Source organism: Nannobrachium achirus, assembly GCF_963921795.1.
Source record: "Nannobrachium achirus genome assembly, chromosome: 16".
Classification (NCBI taxonomy): domain Eukaryota; kingdom Metazoa; phylum Chordata; class Actinopteri; order Myctophiformes; family Myctophidae; genus Nannobrachium; species Nannobrachium achirus.
In genome coordinates, this window is record NC_137823.1 from 23,420,153 (window position 1) to 23,439,395 (window position 19,243).

Below are 19,243 nucleotides of genomic sequence, written 5' to 3' on the forward strand. Positions count from 1 at the left end.
GAAGTACTAGAATGTTTTTAACTCATACAGTGCCATCCGGCCACAAGGGGTGCTAGAGTGCCAGAAATTTCTCCATAGACCTTCTTTATAGCTTTCGTCGACCCTCTCCCAACTGGCTTGTGTTTTCACTCCAGTCAATGCTATGGGTGTCGAGAGGAGGAAGCTAGCTGACACGTAGCCAAAATGCTAACCCATTTAGAAGCCCGATCTAAAGCTATTTCAGCCGCAAAAAACTTTCTCTTTGGGTCTGGGGACACAATCCGAAGAAAATCCTGTCTAAAGATGTGATTTATTATTGGAGTGGGCGGCGCGATGCGGCCGTTAGCGCGAATACGGCCCGTGGATGGCCGAGTCTAAGTCCCGGCCAAGGATGGACGTCTAGACCGGGGCTTCGTTGAGGCCTCCAATAAAATAATTCATTTTATTAAATATCCCGGACATGTTCGGGATAGGCACTCTGGAATACGTCGCGCCGCCTACAATGAACATTCGGTGAACATTGGGGGGGGTCTAAACTTTATTTTAAACCATTTTCAATGGAATAAATCGTCGGAGCATCTAGCGTCTCTCGTTGGTGAGCGCTGGGCGAGCCGGGACCACCCACGTTGCTCCAAGCAGCTCGGGGTAAGTAAAATAGCAAATAAAAAATAGTTTTTGATCCCGAATATCCCAAACATGTTCGGGATAGGCACTTAAAGGGTTAATAATGGATGGACAGAAAAGGCTAATGGGAATCCTAACAAATAATCAAATGCTCATGGTACCATTATCGGTACACAGGCATGGTCATTTTAAACAATATTTCATGTCTAACTTATTTCATAGGGGGTCTTGCTCATGGACACCTTGCCCGGGGCTCGAACCTGGAACTTTAAGCTTCCCAGGCGGGCTCTCTACCCATTCAGCTATGATGGCCTCCCTGATGAGCATCAGAGACTCCCAGTCATATGACGATAAGGTGGAATATGGGTGAAGTGTTCCCTTTAACGTACCGTACTCCACCACACAGATTGGTCAAAGTAATGTTTTATTCATTAAAATAAGGCCCAGATTGCGGCTTTAAACGAAGGCAGCTTGAACCAGGAAAGAGGCTGTGTGGGCATCAGATAGAGAACAGACTAATGATAGGCTACGTGAAGCACAAGCCAGGAGCTTAATGATGTAAAGAGAGGGGTCTTCTCCTAATGAGGCGATTATAGCCAACCACACATGGGAACCACTCATGCGTGCGTGCGTGCGTGCGTGCGTGCGTGCGTGCGTGCGTGCGTGCGTGCGTGTGTGTGTGTGTGTGTGTGTGAGGGCTTTAAACATTTCACACACATTCTGTGGGATATCCTCCGTTTACTACGTGAACACACAACTGCAAGGTGGACTGCACATGGACGTGCAGGCATACACATGAGCAAAGTCTATGGCGCACAGCAGCACGCTAAAAAGTCATGTACACACACACACTTAGGGAACTCAACACACGCAGGCACACAACAGCTTAAAACAGTCAAGATTATTACCATCAAATCTCCAAAACGCACACGCACACACATACACACACACACACACACACACACCACACACACACACACACACACACACACACACACACACACACACACACACACACGCACACAGACATTCACAGAATTAAAATCAGCTGAGCTGATTATGAGCAGCAATAAAGTGGACAATAAATGAGCTATTATACATCACACTTCAAGCTTACTGTATGTGCTGCTACAGTATTAGCAGTTAATTTAACTCTGAGAGTGTGCAAATGTGACCAAATGAACCCTTACGGGTCCATTTGGTCACATTTGCCCAATCCCAGAGTCACACATGGATAGATTAACACTAAGGATTAGACTGTGTACAACCTCATTGTTCTTCTGCTATATGGATAACTTAACACAATGTATCACCCTGTTTCAAGCGATCTCCCGCAAAGCTGAGGATTGTGAAGATGAATACTCTTCAGTATTTTTTTCTTCATGAGCTATGACATGCAGCAGTGCAAAAGGAAATGTAGCAGAAAGATTAGAGAGAGAGAGAGAGAGAGAGAGAGAGAGAGAGAGAGACTGGGCAGTCAGATTAAATTAAAATGACTTTAGTGAGACGTAAAGGGCTGGGTAACGCGGAATGCTCAGAGAAACACTGATGGCAAAAGGTTACAGAGGTGAGCATGTATTCTGTGTATGCTTCAAACTTGTTTAAAATATGAACCACTTTTCACCTGGAGCAGCCTACTGGCAGTGTAGTAGTAGTTAAGAAACTAGCATTATACAGCCATGAAAAAAAGAAATAATAATAATATGATATAAATTTACGTTGTTCGTCATTCAAAAAGTATTTAGGGTTTAAGTGGTTAAAAACCTCTTTGTTCTTTGCATGGTGTTTGGCTGTCTCTTCTATTTGACTACTGAAGTGTAGATACTCCTCGTTTTACTCTGTATCTGTACTTTAACTGCCTGAATTTCCCCTGCGGTATCAATAAAGGCCTATCTATCTATCCATCTATCTACTGAAGGTACCTTTGTTCACTCTAGCAGCAGTTGGAACATTAGCAGCAACTGTTGATAAAGAGCACGTCTCTCAATCACTCACACCTGCTCTGGTGTGTGCCCACTGACCAGTAAACACTCTGACCACAACACAAGCCCACAGTACCTCTGTCCATTATAGGTGTTCACTGCCCACTGAACTAATGTCACACATAGAGCCATAAACACTGCACTTGATGTTTTGAGGAGGGCATGGGAAGCTATTTTCTAAAGCCTACGGGCCACGGTGGCTGATGGACTCGTTCACTCTATTTCGGGGGGCTAAAAATATAAAAATGGCTGCCCGTCCAAACCGTCTGTTGGGAGTAGATACCCTTTCACAGTGGGAATTACCTGTCAAAAGGTACCAGAAGTGGGTACTGTAAGTGGCCGGTGGTGTCAACACTCCACACTGTTTGTCTGTGTGTTTGTGTATGTGTGTGCTTAAAGTACGTGTGTGTGTGTGTGTGTGTGTGTGTGTGTGTGTGTGTGTGTGTGTGTGTGTTCATAATGGAAATGCTAATCAAATCAACACAAAGCAGAATTTCAGCCATTGAAAGCCAGGATCAATAAAACACACAGCATTGGCATGGAGCCAGCTCTCAACATATATTGATCATATCAAACCTCCTTTTGCTTTCTTCTAGACATCTGTCCTACAGCTCTCTCTCTCTCTCTCTCTCTCTCTCTCTCTCATTCCTCTCTCACCTATGCGATTCCTACATCTCTCTCTCTCTCCCCACAATTTATATAAAAAGAAACGCACAATGACGAGTGTTAAATGCGATGAGTAAGAATTAAGTTGTCAGTACTTAAACATACAGTATACTGTATGTATACTGTATACTGTAGAGAAGATATTTTTGTAAATGTTTCCTGAATATTGGCAAGGAAGGTGATGACTTTAGCGATTTTATCTGGAGAGATCCACAACCGAGGGCCTCTATATTTGATGATAAATCTCTCTCTCTATCCCCTAATTAGGTACGTATTCTACATCACTCTCTCTCTCTTCTATATCATCTCTGTCGAGTGGTAGTCTCGCGTAGCCAGACAATTCTACAATCTCCAAATGCTATATAGAGTCTGGAACTACACCTCCTGAAATCCAAGTAATGAGAGCTGGCATTTCCATTCATGAAAATATATTTTAAAATATCATTTCTGCTAAGCAGCAAGCTAAATATGCTTGGATGATTTTTATTTATATTAGGATAAATGTGCGCGATGGTAAAAACGAAACGGAAGTGGGGAGGAGGCTTCACTTATCCCCCATACTCATGATTAGAACTCTCCCAGACTGTAGGACAGGAGCATTTGCAAATTGTGGGAGTCAATAGTCTGGCCACGCGAGACTAGTCGAGTCCAAAACGGTTACTTTTTTCCAATCCCCAGCCTGCATTTTGCCATCTTTTCAACATACTGAGTAGAGACTTTATCGTCACTGTCGGGACAGAAACCTAATCTCCATATTTAAAAAAAAAAAAAAAAAAAAGAATAATTATGTTTAGTTTTCCTACTTCATCGCACAAGAGGGTCGCGCAAAAGTAGCGAGAACAAGACGATCTATGCGTCACACGGCATCGGTATCTTGCAGAATGCAGAATGCAGATCTGCTATTTTCGCTACAGTAAGACATTTCTTTTTTTTTTTCTTTTTTTTCTTGAAAGATATAATCGTTTTGGACATACAAGGTTTCCACCCGACAGCCGAAGAATATGTTTCTTACTGCAGTTATCTATCTCTCTCTCTCTCTCTTCATTAAGAGCTAATAGTCACCACTCCATCCCTGCAGCATGTCACCCTTCTGTCCTTGATCAGTGCCTCCGCTCTGAAATCCTCAATTTAACTCTGAGAGAGTTGACAAATGGAACCAAATGGAACCTTACTCACGGTGGATACATCAACAGGAGGACACAGATGGACAGATACACATTAAAATTCAGAGTCAGTGTTAATTGAACTCGATCCATACCCATGTTTATACCGAAAATGATTTGCTGTGCAGTCAGATAGATAGGGATGCAGATCCATTTGTTACTTCTACCAGATATACGACCTTTTGAAACCTAACATGTACCACACAGAATATCAGCAACTTTCTCCCTCTCTCTCTCTCTCATACACACACACACACACACACGTTGCCACACATGAGTGGATAAAACAGCCGCATCAACAAACATTGTCAGAAAAGACAGAAAGAGAGAGATGGGGGGGGGGGGGGGGGGGGGGGGGAGTAAAGTGGAGCAGGTGAGGTGGGGGGGCAGAGAAGGACACTATATTTCCAAAGAGAGAGAGAGAGAGAGAGAGAGAGAGAGAGAGAGAGAGAGAGAGAGAGAGAGAGAGGAGAGAGAGAGAGAGAGAGCACATTATCCTAAGATAAAGCTGAAGCAGTCTTGCTTGAAATTACGGCGTTGAATTATGCCAGCCTTCACAAGATGATGAAGGATCCGATGCTTTTACATGTATCACCTCTCTGGTATACGTCTCTACCTCTGTTCTACTCTGTCACACACACATGCATGCACGCACACACCACACACACGCACACGCACGCACGCACGCACGCACGCACACACACACACACACACACACGCACGCACACACGCACACAGTCTTAATATAATCATCACACTGTTGTAGAGTTACATTAGCCGTGATCATCATTAGATGACAACATCATATAATAACATTCAGTAATTGATTGTATAATAACAATGATGTGTTATTACCTGACAGTGAAGTCATATGAACAGGATGCCAGCACCGTCTGACTGAACGGAGAAAACTGGAAGAAAACACAAACACACAAAAGAATCAATGAGTATAAAGAAGGAATACTATATCAAAATGAGGTAATGGTGGTGGATGGTGGACGTCACAAACGTAACATCCGGACTTTCGATGTGCACCGTTGATCCGATGTGCACCAAATTTGGCACAAACATTAGTCAGGGGTCTGCCATCAGAATAGCCCCACCAGGGGCCACGTGTGTCCCCCAGGCGCACCGTTGCGCCAATCCGCACAAATGCTGTTCAGGGGTCTGGGAGCCAATGGCGAATATTGGAGCGAATTTTGGAGCACGTAAATACAAAAATCAACCTTACGTTATGTCAATCACGTTTGCACACTGCCGTCCGTTTCGGATTTATTTTTGGACCAGGGATGATTTTTTTTAGATTTTCGCAAACACTGGTCCTTGCTCTCTCTCTCTCCTCTCTCCTTGTCCTGAAAAGTGTTTTTTTTGCGGATTTCGGATATCCAAAACACAACGAGAAAATGCAGTGGTGTGCAAAAGGCTTAACTCAGTGACCATTTCTCTGATCAGCTCAATATAGGTCTGGATTCGAAGGCCTCAAAGCGGCATAAAAATCCAGTTGAGTTGAGAGTAATTTGGCTTCTCTGGATGCAATGACAAATGAGCTTCATTTGCAGTTTCTGCTAAAGGTAACAAATGACAGAATGTCCTTTGCCTGCATGCATCTCAAACAAATACATATACATGCAGATGTGCTGTACCACAGACATCACTTCTTGTTGGACATCACTTTTTTCTGAAAAAGACAATCTACAGCTTGCAGATTGGCTATTATAGAGCACCGAAGTCTGGCGTAATTTACACGTCCTACCTGGGTTGCGTTTACCCATAAATTCCCAAGAATTTTTTTTATATCGCGTCAAATAAGAACTGTGTTTCAAAAATAAACGAATGATCATGGCGGTTTGACTCATATTGTATGAAGAACCAACTGTCAGCGAGAAAACGCAAAGGTTTCGCCAGAAACAAACTGTATAAAAAATGAGTGACTATTATAAACGATACAGAGTAGACCCACCTCCCCGAGGTTGATTTGTGGACCACAGTGCTTATAGGAGACGATTCTAAGATGACCCAATGTTACTCTCTATAGAGAACGACTGACGTCAGGACTTGGGTACTCTAAAACGTAGAAAAGGAATAATTGGAATACATCTTTAACAACAAAAATCTTCTCTTATGGGGGTCCCTGGCACAAAGGATTTTCAGATTGGGATCCGCAGGAAAAAATAAATAAAAAAAATAAAAAAACACATCAATTTGGGGCTCCTCTGCATTACTAGGCTATTTAAGCTTTGTAGTGCTACGGCAGATGACAACGGCAACCGGAAATGATCAGCGCTCGATAGATAAACCTGTCAACATCACCAATATGTTTGAGATCCACTGGCCTGCAAGCAACAGATGTCAGAAACAATGTTACGTTTATGCTACTAAGGCTTTCTGGGAATTCGGGAAGGTCCCCGGTTCGATCCCGTGCTCCTGCAGGCTTTGTGCTGCCTGGTTAAGTGTCCTTGAGCAAAACACTTAACACCGAGCCGCTCTCCGGTGCGCTCACTGGAAAGCAAGCCGCTGCTGGGTCAACGCAGGGAAGTCATTCACCCCCGGGGATCACTATAAATATCCTTTCTACAAATACCCTTTAACAAAAAAAAAGGACCTGGATTCACTAGAAAGAGAAGGGAATTAAGGGAACTGTTTTTTTTTTCTTTGTGGATAATCGTTTAACAACAATCTTGTGTCACTGCTGTCTTGACATCAATCATAAATATTGATCATGAAACCGTGGTAGAGCAGTACACTCAAGGCTGTGCTATAACGAGAGATATTCAGTCCCTAGGTCTTTAGGTCTATTTATATGCCATGTTTTTTTTTATTTGTTTTTTTATTGTTGATGAATGCACATAATACCTACAACTCTGGTGGCATAAACACTACGACACCTGACCAGCCAGGAGCAGAGGGCTAGCTTGGCGATTTAGTCATTCTTATACATTTATTATTTTTTTATATCGTTATCCCATAGTTACTAGTGTTACTATTTATTCTGTACATTACTTTACCCTTACAGTACCAGTATCTTTGTTCCATCCGTACTTTGATGCTGCTATAACTGAATTTCCCAGGATCAATAAATGTGGACGGATGGACGTTGGATGGAGGGTGGGTGGGCAGATTGACTGTCAGTCAGTCTGTCTGTCTGTCTGCACACCAGTGCCAATGTTTCACACTGTGTACAACCTCAAGTATAATATTGCTTAATCATACATAATGCTGTGCCCTGCACTGAGCACAAACTCAACCACCCAGTGTATAAGTACCACCGTACAGCAGCTTACAATGATACTCAACAATATGAGGACTCAGCGCATTTCAATACCATTTCTTATATGTTATACTCCCCCTGCATTTTTTTCCTGGATTCACTCATCGTGTACAGCAAGGGTCTTCAACAGGGGGTCTGGAGACCCCTAAGGAGTCCTCAGAATTACTACAGGGGGTCCTCCAAATCTTTGAGTGATAGAAAAAATAATCTTCTTTTTTATATGAAATATATTTGTAAATGAACTTGAACCCTAGTGTCCTTATTCTGAGAACTTTAGCCAAAAATAGCCGATCTAAAGCTTACAACGCCTCGCGCTGTGAGGCGTTGTGAGCTTGTAGATGGGCTATTTTCGGCAAAGAGGTTTGGTGTAGAGGGGGAAAAGAGCAGTAGAGAGTGAAAGGTCAAGTATATTTGTATTGACGGTTCAAGTGGTTCAATATCTGTCAACACAAATTGACATTAATCCAAAATACACTGATGACTGTGCTGTCAAACAATGGAACAATGGAATCTCTGAAAAGGTTGTGGGGGTCCCTGCTTCATCTCTCTCAACTAAGGGGTCCGTGGCTTGAAAACGTTGAAGACCCCTAGTGTACAGTATTGAGGTTGTTGGGACATACAATCCAGAACCGTAACCTTCTTCAAGCAATGGAAAAAAAGAATATGTGTTCCAATGAATCTAGAGTAGTTATTATTTAGTCTTGTTAATACTTTGCATTGTTTAAATATGTATAAAACCCACGGACAGTGGGCATATTTTTAAGTGCTTGTAAGTGAGCTTGTGAATTGGATATTTTAGCCACATTTATGGGGGTGAGGAAGAGATTATACAGCTGCATATTAAACCTTTATATTTTACCATCACTTCTAATACTTCTACAATACATTATGATATTTGGCAGCTTGTAGAGCCAAGATGTCTCCACTAGGCCTGATAGCTATTGTTTATGTTACAGTCTATCTTGTTATGGTTCAGCCTGTCTTTGAAGCAGCCACAATATAACTATGATCTCTGACCTGTGCTCTGGGCATAATACTGTACCACGTTATTGTACGTCTCCCCATGATATCATGTATAAAGCATAACCATCACCACCTAGAATATTGTCTCTGCTCCTATTGCCTCGTCGATTACTGATTGATCCAGAATTCCACGACAGTGGGAAAAGAAAAAAAGGTGAAATATGGACATAAAGGAATTCGACCCGACAGTGACAGTATCTCGTCGTTTTCGGGTCCAAAACCTCCCTTATTTTAAAAATGTTTCAATTTTAAAATAGTGAAAATAGCTGATCTACAAGCACACAGATCAGATCTCCTATTTTCACTTCTTTTGTGCGACACTTCTGTATGATGAAGTAGGACTTTAATTTACGAGGGGGAAAAAAACATACACATTTGAAACTCTGAGATACAAGGTTTCTGCCTGACAGTGACGATCTGCTGTATGAATCCTTGTACATAGCTTGTATTATGTATTAGCCTACAACTATAACTACTCCCGGACTCCCCGGACCCTACTTTAAGAACCAGTGTAGTAGAAATGTTGAAGAGTAGAGGAAACCCTCTATTTGAAATGAAATCATTACTTTTGAAATGCTGAACATGTTCAAAGTTGTTGTGAGCTACTCCAACTTTCACAGAGGTGAAAGCTGAAAAGAGGCTGATGCATTTCGTTTTGCATTACGTCGAGCAGTTTTCTCTCTCTCTCTCTCGTCTCTCCCTCTCCCAGCGCATGTAAGGTTGACAGCTCCTGAACCTCTACAAGAGCCTGGCACAAAATTAATGTGATCCCATTATGGCGTAACATTATTTCAAGTGGCGCTGTAGGTGGGCAAGGCATTCAGTCTGTTTGCCGCCTCTGCTATGCAGTGGTAGGCAGTAATGTACGTCAGTACATTTACTTGAGTACTGTACTTAAAAACTTAAAAAGTACAAAACTTCATTTTTTTGAGAATTTTTAAGTATTTGTATGTTTTGGATACTTATGACTATCACTCCACAATATTTCAAAAACACACTTTTGACACTATACATACAAAAAGTACTTGAATTAACCACTTCAGCCCAATATAGTGCACTTATTATCGCATTGCAACACATGACTTGTACTGCAGATCTGCTATTTTCACTATTATTCCTTTTCTTCTCTTTTTTTTTTAAAATATATATATATATTTAAACTCTTTGGGAATTGATATTAAAAGAAAAAGTACTTTGTAATTTGTACTTATCAGGAGCATGTATACTGTGACTCTGGTACTGTACTGGGGTTGAATACTTTGTCCACCACTGTAATGAGCAGGGGCGTCACGAGGGGGGGAAAAGTGGGACTGAGTCACTAGGGCCCAAGGTGGAGGGGTCCCCTGGAACTAAATATTTTGAGATGGGGGTCCGTGGCCAAATACATATCATTTGGGGGGTCCTTCACATGAAAAGGTTTGAGCACCACTGACATAGAAACAGACATTAAAAAAAACTCAGAAGGATTTGAAATATTCAAAGACTTGCACAAATTTTCATGATTTTTTAAAAATAGCAAATCTACAAGCTTGCAGCGCGGCACTCGATGCCACGCTGTGAGCTTGTATATCTGCTATTTTTCAATAGTTAAAGCACAAAATGTGAGTGAATCCTTGTACCCAGGGCCGTCTCGTCTCGTCTGTCTTTGTCTCTATTCTTCTATTTCATCTCTCCTTCTCTCCCTTCTCTCTCTCTTCTATCCTTGCTCTCTGCTGATGTCTCCCCTCCACTCCCTACCGTGAATCTATACAGGACGGACGACAGATGTGCAAACACTAGCACGCACGCACGCACGCACGCGCAGTCTCGCACAACAAACACACACACACACACACACACACACAATGAGACTGTCACAATGAATTCTTCTCTGTATGAACCGAGCAGTGATCGATTGGCCAGATCTGGAGTAAGAGACAAGCGCTTATCGATTTGTGATGTCTTCCAGGCCTAGAAAACACCTGGCGCGTAAAGCTAGTGTCAGCAAGAGGGGGCCAATGCACTGTGTGTGTGTGTGTGTGTGTGTGTGTGTGTGTGTGTGTGTGTGTGTGTGTGTGTGTGTGTGTGTGTGTGTGTGTTGTGCATGTGCGTGTGTGCGTGGGATGACCACTATAGATTTCTTCTCGTGTTTAATGCAGTCTGAGAGAATGACGGCGGTGTGGGAGTCACTCAGATGCACCCCAATTACCTTGATTTAACACAAATCACTTCACGCTAAACCACATTGTCACATGACGCACACTGAATGCCAGCGTGCGTGCGTGCGTGCGTGCGTGCGTGCGCGCGCGGCTGCTCGCGCGTATCAGGCCTTGTTAGTCACTCGTAACAAGGGACAGATGCGTATGTGTGTGTTTGTGTGTTTGTCACGTACACACACGCACACGTGGCTTTGTGTGTACGTCTCAATTACGCACACGGTTGTGACTGCGTGTGCCTGTGTGCGTGCAGTCTGTCTGTGTCTGGTGCTGTTTAGTCCACTTCAGAGGCTGGTTTTGATGCTGTCAGGCTGTCGTGTCTCCCTGCAACAGGACACCACAGATAAGAGCGTGTGCATGTGCTTGTGCTTGTGCTTGTGCTTGTGCATGTGCATGTGCGTGTATGCTTGTGGTTGCCATACCCCTTCACAACGACATATGGTACGTCCAAACTCCATTTAACCACTTCAAACCTGGTGTCCCTATTTTGGGCATGATGTCACTATCAGACAAAGAATTTCAAAGGGGGCAAACATTGCAGATTTAAGGGCTCTCCATACTCTGTCCGAGCACAAACCTTTCGTCAGAAAGGTCCGGTTCAACTACAAAATGACGTCACGCGCAACTTCTGAAAAGCATTACCCCGAAGTTGTGTTCGGAAAGCTGCACCCGACGAAAAGCTTCAGACAGTATGGACTGCCCTTTACAAGCTCACAGCACATTCCGACAGCCTGACCCGTACAGACCAATTGTGAGAGACCTACCCGACCACCAAACAATTTGTTAATTTATGACCTGAAGAGAGACCTGCCCGAAATCGAAACGATTACCGTGGGTTTCGCAATAATTTATGTCTGAGCGTACCCAAACTATGCGGTTTGTGGGTCACCTATCTCTATTATCCTTACTGCAGTGTGTTATTTTATTCTGTGTACTTAGAAAAGCCTACACGGCCACTGCACCCACCCACTTTGCATAAAGACAGTTGCATTAGGTCTTAAATATCCATTCTGTTTCTCAGGTTCTCATCCATCTCATTCACTTTGCCCCACCCACTTTGCCTATGCCATGCTGCTTATTTATGCTATGTGTACAGTATGTAGATATCGTACATTTTTCTTTGACATGTTTCTTTTTCTGTTTGTCTCCCTCTCTCTGCCCTTACTTCAGCTTTGCAAATACAGATGAGAAACCATCGGCCTCTGATATGAAACTGTATGATGGTCTGTTAAAACCTTGACTGGTGTCCCCAGAGCTCTATGCTAGGTCTGCTCCTTTTTTTCCTAAAACAGCTCACAACATATCACGTTGCGCTGTTTGAGCTTGTAGATCAGCTATTTCCACCGAATGTTCGCCAACATAATAGGGAGATTATAGGGACACTAGGGTTCATGTGGTTAAATAAACTTACTTCAGGGCCGCCCGCTGGCCTACTGGTCCAGGCGCATACCACATAGGCATTGCATCCATGCCACATAGGCATGGATGCCTGACGGCGTCGCCGGTTCGATTCCCGATCCGGGCGACCTTTGCCGTATGTCACTCCCCGTCTCTCATCTCATTTCCTGTCAGTCTACTGTCCTATCCAATAAAGGCATAAAAGCCCAAAAAACAAATCTTTAAATATACTTACTTCAAAGAAATTTAGCACTCCTGTATGACATGCTAAAAATACAACAAATGTCTCCTTTGGGTCTCGAGCTAAAAGGTTTGGGAACCACTGTATTAAAGGAGTTAGCCCAACTGTCAGAGTATTTTCAAAGAACGCACAACGTCAGTAGCCTATTCAGACAAAGCGATGAAGCGTAGCATTCTGTTCATTTATTAATGGACTGGGAGAACCTCCCGGGACCAGAGTGCTTGCAGCTGAACTTGCAGTGTCAGAAGGCAGGTTTTGGCACAGCTGCGCTGACAGACAACTCAAAAACACTTTCTGTCAAGTGTCAACGGTTTCTCAGAAGTCTCAGCAATAATCTAAACCGTCGAATGGCCAACACTAGTTAAAACCTTTAAGGGGTCAGCAGCCGCTCCCAGGCAGAGTTAAGGCAGGTCTTAACCAAGCAGATTTTTGGACGACGTCGGCGGCAGAAAGCGTTTGCTGCCGACAGGAAGCCATCGGCAGCTTTTCGGCAAGAGATGCTTGCCGTCGATAAAGCCGTCGGGAACCACTGATGAGAAAATGGACACGTTCAATGGTTTGCCGTCTTTTTCTAGGAGAGCAGAATTGAGAGTGGACAATTAGTTTGCTACTGCTGCAAGCCTAAATAAGCCAGAGACATTTTCCTGTCGCACATTGTAAAGAGGTGGTGCCATAGTTTTGTACTTTTTCTGTTTTGTATGTGTCTATCGAGTTTTGTATGTGTGATGGCCTGAGTTGGTTCAGGCCATCACAATGAATCGCACAAAAGTCATTCCATTCCAGCACTGAAGAGTGCAAAAGGGAATCAGCCAGATTAATCTAATTGTCACCCCGAGCCGCACAAAGTCACTGGTTGAACGGGTATCGTTCTTGATGTTCATCAAGTTACAGCACATGGGCCACCAAACAAGTGACATCCAACACAATATGTGTACTCTAAACGCGTGTGCACGTGTGCTTTCATGCACATCATTAAAATAACAATTCCAGGTAGAAAAAGGTCCCCACTACAACACCGCCTTTATTCCCAAGGCCTTGACCATTTTGAAAAGTCAAGATCTTTGTAATAGAAAGTTCACTGAACATAACACAATTTGTGCTGAAAAGAAGACTAAAGCCCCTTGCACAGAGTCCATTTCTTTCAGATAAACCTTTTTATTTTGTTTTCCAACTATGATGATATTTTTTGAATGGTGCTGTGTTTAACTTGTCCGTCATTTAATGTTGTTTGTGTATGACTAAGGTACCCCGATTTAAACAACCCCTTTCTTGTGGTGTTTATCCTTTTAGTTGACCTTATATCAGTGAATATGACCTCTTGCGCACATAAATTACCATCATATGAGTGGACGTGGCGGTGCATCATTTCTTCAAACAAACCTAGTATGATTCTTATTACCCAGTTAAAACCCTACAGTATATACTGTTTTGACAAGGGCCCTGCAGGGGTCTACATGGCACCACTGTGTGTTTGTGTGTGTACGCGTGCATGTGTGCACGTGCGTGTACCTTGACTCTGCGGATGGCATAGGAGTGCCCCAGAAGGCGACAGACGGGCTGTCTGACGTTCCTCAGGTCCCAAACACACAGACTGCAGTCAACCGCTCCTGTTACTAATACGTTCTGCAGAGAGAGAGAGAGACAGAGACCACAACAATAAACAAGGTTCTACAGTAGTGGTCCCTAAACTGGGGGTCGCCCAGATGATTAGCTTAATGTGCAAGTGTACTGTATACAGGGTATCTGCACACTTCTAAAGTTACAATCGAATGATTTTTAAGAACCGTTTTAATTCCAAATTGGACAAATTTACATAAGAAAGAGGCAGCAAACATTGTGAAAATAGCCGAACTACAAGTTCACAATGCCTCGCAAGGCGCTCAGGTCAAACTAAATGTAATGTATACAATTCCAAGTGCTTGTCAGGGTGGGGAGGTCCCCAGTTCAAATATTATTATTTTGGGGGGTTGAAACGTTTTGGAACCCTTGATCTACGTAGAGACACAGAGACCTAAAAACAAAAAAACAGAACAGACAAATATGACAGATACTGAACCTAAAACTACGTAATTGAGTTTGAGAATTGAGAATTTCAGGAGAAGATTTTTACCTGGTCGTACTTGCACCAATCACAGCTGAGGATCTCGGCCTTGTGAGCTGGTATAGCCAATCGGCACACGGCACTCTTCACGTCCCACACTCGAAGCGTTCCGTCACCTAGCGACATAGAAAAATGCATCAGAGGGGGAGTTTCTCCTTTTTGTGACAAGATAGCGCAACCTCATAGTCCCTTTATTACACCATGATGTCACAGTGACATCATACAGTCATGTGCGCACACACAGGTGCAGTACGTTACTTGCAAGAGAACTCGACCGCTCATAAGACGCTATGGAAAAGAAGTCACAGGTACACAAAAATTACTGCAAAATGACAGAAATGAATGAAATTGAACTCTTCAGCCGCAGTTTGCAAATCAGATCAAATCATTATAACGTGTACTGGACTGTGTGACCTCAGGGAACTCCATTTGGGCATAAAAGGGATTCTGTGTGACATCACAGTGAAGCAAGAGTGTGATGACAGAGCGGAAATCCCATTCTGTTAAGAGTGGTTCCCCTGACATCACAGTGACATCAGAGCATGATGAGTGACAAACCCGTGTCAGGCGTGACAGACAGACAAAGACATCATCCAAACATAATCCTGCCATTTACTCAGTGCAGTGGTTCTCAAAGTGGATTTCAGGGACTTTGTGGGTTCCTTTAGTTTAGGGTGTCTAAATAAAACGCCTGTAACTCTGACAGCATACAAATGGAACCAAATGAACAGGTCCATTTGGTTCCATTTGGTTCCATTTGGTTCCATTTGTACGCTGTCGGAGTTTGACATTTGAAAGTTTGAGAAACACTGACATAGTGTCAATTGTAACTTTTTTTCCGTTACAAAATAATTTTCTTGTTAAATCCGTTCACGTCGTAGATTATTTTCATGTGGATGTTCATTAACACCCAAGGGGCCAAACTCGTTCAGTAACGAGATACGGACACTGGAGGTCGCTGTGCCAAAAGGAGTTGTCTCGTTCAGGAACGAGACAAAGGGTTAACTTGGTTACATCCTGCTGCATGCATCCTGTGTTGTCTGTGAAAGACCCTGGTCCATACGTCATAACGTAGCTCGCAGAGAGACAAAATGGCGCGTCTAGGCTGCATTGATTTCTATTCTATTCTGAAACATAAAAAGGGCTTTATCTATGAATAAGGTGCAAAGAACGCCAGGGAAGCAGAGATCTGCCTGTTTTCACGGCGACACTTTACCGCGATGGTCGGCCCCGGTTTGGATTTTAGTTTCGCGAGCGTTTGTAAACAAATGGATTATCCCCCTCAATCGTCAGTGGACACTCACGTGCACACGCACGAAGCTTCCGAGGCTCTTCAAAATTAAAGCGTAAGTGAACGACGGCAGCAGCAGCAGCAACAGCTAGAAATGTTAGAAACCTTGGCTTCCCATGTGTTAACGTGCTCTGTCCCTATGAAATAAACTAATAACATTATGCAGAGCCCTCCTGCATCTTCACTGAGACCCTGTAAGCTGTTCTGTGTGTCAACAGTGATGCTTATCGTTCCGCTTGAACACACAGAACACATGACTCACGGCCAAAAGACAAAGTTCATAATTTGGGCCCTAGGTTTTAGGAGCACTGGTTCAAGAGTAGTGCATAAAATGAGGGAGAGAGATGGAGAGACAGAGATCCTTAATGAATGGGAGAGGAGGACAGACAGACAGAGTGACAGCAGAGCAGGGTTGGCTTGGGACACTGCAAGTTTGACTGGGAACTCCCTATACACTTTGCTGACCGGAGTCCCCCAGGGGTCTGTACTTGGAGCTTGTAGATCTGCTATTTTCAGAGCGCAATGCCCGAGCGCAACCAAACATATTTAAAATGACTTGTCTTTAAAGTTATACTGTGTAAGTTGCTAAACTAGTGGTCAGTAGCGGTATTGCTTTTTTCGGCCGTTTTTCGTCCGGAGTCGTCGCGGACCACTGCCGCGGACCACCGGAGCGGCGCCGCAAACCACCGCGACCGATAGTAATCCGTGGAGGGGTAGAACGCATGGTAGAACGTAATTTTCTGGCCAGGATTTGGGGATTAAGAGGTTAAAATCCTTCACCATGGTAAACACTGTAGCTGAGCGGAGGCGCTTCCTGTAGACCAGAGCAGATAAGCTGTGATTGGCCGGTAGTGTATCATGTGTGTATGATCTGCGATGTGATTGGCCAACGTATACACAACGTATACAGATGATGCAGATTACGTCATTTTGCCAGGAAATCCCGCCCCTGTCACTGCTAAGAAGAAAACATATAAAGAGAAGGCTTTAGAAGCTGAAAATAACGGAGTGGGTGTTCTAAAACTTTAGCGATTTAACAGTTAGGACAATTTTAAGATTTGTTTAATAAAAAAAGTTACATGGTATAACTTTAAGTTCTACTGGGTCTCTTCTCCACTAGTCCATCCCTAACATTTTAGTGTCGTTTTTATTTGTTGACGTAATTCTCAATATTTTTATATGGATAAAAAAAAATGGATGGATAAAAAGGGTTCAAATGATTGTGACTGCATTAACACTTGAGATGTGCCGATTGATCTGTGAGTGATCGCGATCGGCCGATAATGCCTCTATCGGCTTTGATCGGTATCGGCTTTGCCGATCTACAAGCTAGATCAGTTATTTTCACAATATTTATCTGTGGGACTGAATGTAACCTTACTCCTACAAGTTGAATTGGATACTAAAGGACCTCAGCCTGCAATCTCCTAATGTTTATACTTAATATACAATGTCAATGTTTTGTAAGAAGAATCATTAAATATATAAATGCTGCTACAGTAACACAATAAATAGAAGAATTTATGGATTTGACGCTGTGATCGGGAATATTGATCGGCAGATACTGATTCCAGTTGATCAGTGATCGCTATCGCAATCGGAGCGTCTCTAATTGACACGTTTAGCTGGGGATCTCCTGGCTGGAACCCCCTCAAGGACCCCTGCCTCCTTTGAGATCCAAAGCTCTAAGCATCTTCTTGCTCCGTGAGTCAAGTCGAAAATGTGGATGTCCTTGCAAGAACAGTAATACAAACATGCGTGTGTGTGTGTGTGTGTGTGTGTGTGTGTGTGTGTGTGTGTGTGCGGCGTGCGCTCTTGAAAGGGCAGAGGGTCTGCCAACAGACTGCGACACTCATCAAGCAGAACATTGAGACCTTTCTCTCCTCTCCCCTCCCTCCCCCGTCCCCTCCTCCTCCTCCTCGCTTCATTTCCCTTATCCTCTCTGCCACCTTCTCCTCCTCTCCCCTCTCTCCCCTCTCCCCCCTCTCTCCCCTCTCTCTCTCCCTTCCTCCCACACAGCGATGGAAGAGGTGCTCAGACTGTGTAATAATACTCTAAATCTGCGAAGTAACCATTACATAAAGCCGTCAAATACTCTTAGCAGAGTAAAAATTACAATATTTGATAATTGACGTAGTATGGTAGAAGTAAAAAGTATTTAAAAAATGGAAATACTCAAGCAAAGTACAGGTACTGTACCTCAAAAGTACTTCTTCGAGTAAATGTACTTTCCACCACTGCCCCCACTCTCCACTCTTCTTCTTCATCCTCCCTCTTTTGATTCTCACTGTACACAACCAGTCAAACCAGTGATTTTGCCTAACCAACCCTAATTATGTACGGATTTGATTTATTTAAAGTGTCTTGCTTCATTAGAAGCCCAGTCAGTCTGTACGGGTTGCCTTGCAGCATTGGTTCCAAAGCTTTTTCCTTGCGTGCATAGACACTGCCTACACATGCACGCACCCACCCACCCACATTCATTTAGACATGTTAACCACTTAAGACCTACCCATATTACATCATCAATCAATCCAAACTAATAGCGAAAATAGCCACCAATCTAGGTCATAACGTGTTACGATAAACATCTTTTAACAATGTTATCAGTGTGTTTCAGACAAATGACAAGGACCTCACAGTCAGTTGTCCAATGCACCCATACCAGGTTGGTTCGACCGGTCGTCATGCCAAAAGTCCTCTCATTCACTTAACATCTTTCTCCTTGTATGCAGACTGTCTCTAAACTCTCTCGGTCTCCCAGTGTGCCGCTCCACTCAGACAGCAGAGCAGTGATCATCCAGATAAATATCAAACATGTTTGAAAATGATCGGGCGGCCCCAGTCGTCTGTGAGCATATCGGGGAGTCTTAAGATTGTATCTGTTTAAACCCCTCACACTGGAGGAAAGTCTAGCCTCATAGTCACTCTCGATCTAGGCTGGGCAGGGCTGGTGTAGGGTAGCCTGACACTTCAGTCCGCACATCACCCCCCCCTGTTGGTGGGTGGTTTGTAGTGTGGACTGAAGCTGCACATATTTTATTCTATTTCAAGCGCGCCTGAAGAGCGGGCGCATTGAATGGGCCAATCAGGGTTGTATGCTTGGGGCACGTGAACTCTATGCTCCGGTCCCAGCCCCCTCCAAACAGAGCTCTTGAGCTCACGTGAGACTCGCTCGTCTAGTGCACTCTGATTGGTCCGTGAAAACTGTCATGGCGGAGTCAGACTCGACTCGTATTATTTTAATAAACTATGAAATAGTGCCGTTTCCTCACGTTTTAATACCATTTTGCACTAACGTAAACATGCAGA

At 43.5% G+C, this 19,243-nt stretch overlaps 1 protein-coding gene across 1 annotated transcript in view; it reads right to left on the minus strand.

The window, feature by feature from the left end:
- The window catches only part of pex7 (peroxisomal biogenesis factor 7), a 112,502-nt gene that overhangs the window by 35,847 nt on the left and 57,412 nt on the right, over nucleotides 1-19,243 (minus strand). Inside the window, exons 6-8 of the mRNA XM_080743969.1 lie at nucleotides 14,650-14,756; nucleotides 14,049-14,162; nucleotides 5,270-5,325 (exon numbers count right to left, since the gene is read on the minus strand). Coding sequence (XP_080600095.1) covers nucleotides 5,270-5,325; nucleotides 14,049-14,162; nucleotides 14,650-14,756 — 277 coding nt within the window. The remainder of the gene's footprint in view (nucleotides 1-5,269; nucleotides 5,326-14,048; nucleotides 14,163-14,649; nucleotides 14,757-19,243) is intronic.